Source organism: Stegostoma tigrinum, chromosome 7 (genome assembly GCF_030684315.1).
Source record: "Stegostoma tigrinum isolate sSteTig4 chromosome 7, sSteTig4.hap1, whole genome shotgun sequence".
NCBI lineage: Eukaryota > Metazoa > Chordata > Chondrichthyes > Orectolobiformes > Stegostomatidae > Stegostoma > Stegostoma tigrinum.
In genome coordinates, this window is record NC_081360.1 from 16,877,112 (window position 1) to 16,882,562 (window position 5,451).

General features: G+C 46.4%; 1 protein-coding gene across 1 annotated transcript; it reads right to left on the reverse strand.

The window, feature by feature from the left end:
• Positions 1–2,346: 2,346 nt before the first annotated feature.
• gbx2 (gastrulation brain homeobox 2) lies at positions 2,347–5,195 on the reverse strand. Its single transcript, XM_048535012.2, has 2 exons — positions 4,301–5,195; positions 2,347–3,486 (listed from the first exon to the last, which is right to left on the reverse strand). The coding sequence occupies exons 1-2, from the start codon at positions 4,848–4,850 to the stop codon at positions 2,936–2,938; spliced, it is 1,101 nt and encodes a 366-aa protein (XP_048390969.1). The 5' UTR covers positions 4,851–5,195; the 3' UTR covers positions 2,347–2,935.
• Between the last annotated feature and the right edge of the window lie 256 nt (positions 5,196–5,451).

The following is a 5,451-nucleotide window of genomic DNA, read 5'->3' on the forward strand; positions in this document are numbered from 1 at the left end:
ACGTTCGTGCTTGATTACAATTTGCGAAAAAATTCATTAAAAGCCACGGCGATTGACAATTTTTATCTCTCCCCGTGATCTGACTCATTAGGCAGCCAAATTAAAGCGCTGATGACGGCGATAGTGACAGCGATCAAATGCCCTGTTGTTTATCTTGTATTCGCTACATCCTGACGTGTATCGTTTATTCTGGGTCAGGGCTACAACAATACAACACTGTCACCATCGTTGCCAACGCTTTGGAGTGTGCGTGCGTGTGCACTTGTAAGGGGGAAGAAAGTGTGTGTGTTAATGCGTGTGAGGCAGAGGGGTGCAGAGGCAATTTTGGGCTTTTTCATTGTTGGTGGTGGGGGCGAGAAATTGCTGAGAAGTGAATGTACGTCTAAATGATTTTTCTCTCAATCGTTTTGACCTCCTGTAATTTGATTTAGCCACGGGGACAGTCAGGAAGTTTAGTGAATGCTGTGTGAAGCAAGTGATCATTGGCATTTTCTTGAGAGTGTTAATTCTACCGATTTGTAGATAACGTTTCCTCTCTGGAGAAATCACAGCGTTTTTTTTGTTGTGGGGAGGGCAATGCACAAGCAACTCTTATGATAACAGCTCGCCCCAGACACGCTTGAGCTTCGCTGCCCGCCTTGTGAGCTCGCTTCTCTGCAAGTCTCTGGCCTCGCAAAGTCACCCCGCTTGCAAAACGTGGCCCGTGTGTGCTGACGTGGCTCCACGTTTTGAACTCCCCAACAGACTAACCTCTGCCAGGTTGAACCCCGTGAAAGCTCAGCCAAGTTACTGTTATTTTAGGTTGGTTGCAGCAAAGTGGAGTTGGATGGGATGGGGCTAAGGATCATGTCAAATAGAAATCCTTGTGGACAGGTATTTGACCAGCTGCATTTTCTTTAGGATTGGAAGGAATAAAAACCACTATCGCTTGCTTATCGTGAAACGTTTTTAAATGACTAACATGTTCATCTGGTGAATTCGATCCCTGTTTTATCTTTGTGATAAATCGATTGACATGACATATAGAATTGGCTCAGCATATTCCAGAGCTTTTCTATATATAAATCATATAGTCAAATCCTGCAATTTAGGTATATGATTTGAGATATATAAGTAAAGTCAAATCACATGATTTGAGTTGTGATCTGGTTATATGTAAACTCGAATCATATAACAAATCATATATAAATTTATATATATAAATATGAACTTAATTATATATGAACTCAAATTGTTAAAAACACAAATCATATATAAACTGAAATCATAATATAAACAGTCAAATCATATCTATATCTCAAATGGTAAAGAACTCAAATCGCAATTTAAGTTTACAAATATGATTGAATTTATATGACAAATATATAAACTTAAATTATAAATAAGATTTGAGTTATATACGATTTGTTATTATGTGATGACACATATAAACTCAATTGATATAATCTAAAGATGTGAGTTTATGATTTGAGATTTAAACTCATCATATATCATGGTCTGAGTTTGTATCTATTTCAGCACAAATCATATTCATTATAGGAAACACAGGCTTCTCAAATCAGGTTTCTCGAATCAGTTATGAACTTAAATCATGATAATGTCTATGATTAGATTTCATATTGATGGTTTGAGATATATAATCTTAAATCATGTGTAAACTCAAATAGTAATTCGATACAGAAACCAAATCACGGACATATTACGGTGGAGTTCCTGGGTCACATGAAATACTGTCAGTTTATATAACATCTCGAGTTATTTATTCAAACCCAGAGACGCTAAGGTGTTTTATATGAGTGATTTGAATTTACACGTGGCTACGAAACAAGTTTTGTGTTATAAAATTAAGAGGACAACGGTTTGGTCACTGTGGTCATAGGGAGGGCAGCTTCATACAGAATCGCGTTCACATCATTTCAATCGTTTCCCTGTTTACCACCCGCGAATGTGTGAAACTTTCGGATGCCTGAGATCGCCCCGGTCATTGCGCGCCAGTCTGGGGCCTTTTCCTTTCCCTCGTCCAAACCAGTGGTTCCAAAACAAAAATAAAAGCACTGTCTCCCGTCTCGAGAAACTATTATTTTTTGGCTGCTTCACCTTACCCCCTCAATCCCCGCCCCTCAACAAAAAAAACGCCCCTAAAAATCTTTAACCGGAAACCTATAGAACGGAAAACTTGGCAGGAACTATAAACGCTGACTATTATTTATGGAACCGCCGTTCGAGTTTATTCACAACTGTTATCTGTTATGTGATTTTTTTGAGAATTTTCGTCATTTGTAAGAAATGTGCCACAATTTCTTTCCCCAAAAGACAAAACGTAAAATAAATTAACACCATCCGTCTTTTACATATGTACACACACACACACACACACACACACACACACACATTTCTCTTCTCGTTGAAAACAGGAGCCGCAACTTGGAAAGCAAATTCTACTGGGAACAAACAGAAAGTATTATAAAGAATAGTGGGGGGAAACCCCCCACAAAGATCTATCACAATGGAAAGGTCTGCGATTACAGATTTTTGTTTTAGAAAATAAAGTATTAAATAGCAATATTTTACGGAAATTTACCTTTTGGCATTTGATGGAACAATGCAAACGGGTGAAAGAACAATGTTTTGAGCTGAGCTAAATGGTGAGGTTATGGCGGTCCCATCTCTCCAGAATGTTGAGCATTGTGCAATTCTCACTGTACAAAGTTTTGGTCCACAAAACAGTCAAAATACTGTATATAGCTGATGCATTTTTTTCTCTCTCAGTACTTATATACAAACAGAGTATACTTAATCATTTATAATAAATAGTGAAGTCTGTCCATTGGCAAGTCTTCGATTCTCACTCAGAAAACGAAATCGTTTTGTCCTTTTGTGTGTGCGTCTTTTTTTTTCAAAAATAAGTCTTGTAAAGTGTTTGAAAGTTCCTTTTTTAAGGTCTGGGTTGCTCCAACTGTTGGTGCTGACTCCTGATGGCAAACCTGCTCACGTGCACGGGTATGGGAACCACAATCTTGGGATTCCTGGACGGTTCCCCGGATTTGGAGTTGGCATTGCCAGCTTTCACCCGTTTCCACTTGGCCCGCCTGTTCTGGAACCAGATTTTTACCTGCACCTCGCTGAGTTTGAGGGAGTGGGCGATCTGGGACCTCTCGGTGAGCGACAGGTATTTCTTACAGTGGAACTCCTTCTCCAGCTCCAGGAGCTGCTCGCTGGTGAAAGCCGTTCTCCTCCTCCGGTTTTTGCTGCTGTTGCCGTTGCCCGCCGTGTTGCTGGTCGGAGTGGCGGCGTGACTGTGCGAGCTCTCTTCCACCAGAGCCGGGCACGCGTCCTCTACTTTGTGAAGGGCCGGCGCCGCGCCGTTCTCGTCGGAGCTGTAATCGAGATCACTGTCCATGGAGAAACTCTCCTCCTTACTCCGGCAGTCATCGTCTGCTGCCTTCAAATCGTCCTTCCCTTCAGCCCTGCCGGAGGTGACAGCACCTGGATAGAGGGAAGAAGACAGACAGAGAGAGAGAGAGAGAGAGAGAGAGAGAGAAAGAGTAAAGGTGACAGATTTCTCAAATCCCAAAACAAAAATCAATGATACTCGCGATTACAGCTAATTATTTATTTTAAAAAAACTTTTAAAAAAACTGCTTCATTACGTGCGAGTTTAAACTCTAGGTGATAAATCTTTTGAATTAATTAGAACTCGCTCACATAATATAGACTTACTGATACAACGATTCAAAATGAATTTTCTGAGCGCGGCAGTGACTGCGACACTTACACACTAAACTTATAAGCAATTAATGTGTTAATGATGACCCGTTCCCCCTGCAAAGGCCATTCGTGTCCCTTATTTCCATTTGTTTTGGGAGAGAGAGAAAAGAGATTTTCCGGATGCCCCCTGGACAGTCGGGGACTGAATGACTAGCGGCGGCTTCTGTTTGTAGTTCTCCTCCCTCTCTCTCTCTCTGCCCACCCCCCTGCAACCCCACAGCCTCCCCTCCCACACGCACAAAAGCCCCCTCAGCCGTCGTGCAACCTTTTATTTCCCCACCTCCCCAAGTTTGGTTCCTTTAAAGAGACAATTTTTAAAAAGAGAATAGCGTTGGCATCGGGTATTTGCAAGGGGAGGGGAGGAAATAGACATGGGGAGGGAAGGAAGGGGGAGGGTGGGTTTGCTGAATCCTGACCCTGAGCAAGCCCCAGTCCCCCCAACCCCAAACACACACATATCCCCCCCCCAATCCCCAGCCTCTCCCCATCTCAGATCCGTGGGGTGACCCTGTGCCCACTCTCACTCACTCACCGATCACGGCGTGCGCCGTCTCCGTCGCAGGGAAGGAGATAGCCGAGCTGTCCTTGCACAGGAACGCCTTAGCTTCCTCCCCGTCCTGCTGCCGCCCGCTTTCCGCCTTGTCCAGGCCGCTGCCCAGGGCGGCTTGCAGAAATTTCCTCGCCGGCTCCTGGTGCTGGTTGGACGGGAAACTGCGGCTGCCCTCCCCGGTGCCCGGCAGAGTGGCCATGAGGGTAGTGACCGCCATACCTTGGCCCAGACTAGTGCAGAAACCGTTGGAGAGAGAGCCGGCGAGGTTGCTGACCGGGTGAGAGTGAGGGTGGGGGGATTGGCCTGGGGGCACGGCGTGCAGGCTGTGTTGCAGAGACGGCTGGGCTAGAGCTGCAGGCGGCGGCGGTGGCAGCACCACTGGCCGGTAAGGCATGAACATGGGGTAGCCGGTGTAGACGAAGTGGCCGGTGCTGGGAGCGGGGTTGGTGCCTATCAGTGAGTCTATGCTGAAGGCGGTACTGGTCCCCAGCGGCCTCTGCATTACAGTGAGCGGGCTGGACTCGGCACACATACAAAAGCCCTCAAAGGCGGGCACTGGCCTCGGAGGCTCTCAGGAGAGCGGTGGGAAAAGGGAGGAGGGAAGGAGAGGGGGAATGCGGGAGAAGGAGGAATGCAAAATTGCTGCCAATTCCTGCTACAACTCAATTCCTCGCCGGTGGAGCCAGGCGGCGATTTCCTCTGGAGAGCATCACTCTCTTGGACCCTGGGATGGGAGCTGAAGCAGAGACAGGGGTTTGGGGGTGAGTTTAAGGGAGATCTGGGGCAACTGGGCTGGGGATGGGTTGCAGAGAGGGGACGCAAACAGTTTGAATGAGGTTACCTGCTGGCCACAGAGCAGCTCACAGCGCCAGCTTCAAATCCCGCTCGCCTTTTCCCTCTCATTCACATTTTCTTCCAAACTTGCAGCCTATCCCGGGTCACGTGGGCCCGCCCTCCTCCCCGTGGATTGGCGGCGCCAGGAGGGGTAGGGCGGGGCGTCCCTTCGCATCCCTCGGACCCTCCCACCAAAACATCCTCCCCTACACCTTGCGTTAGCCTCCGCCCGTCCAAAGCATGTCCAGTTATCCCACCCCCATATCTCCCTGTTGACCCTGCAACATTCACCAGCGCTA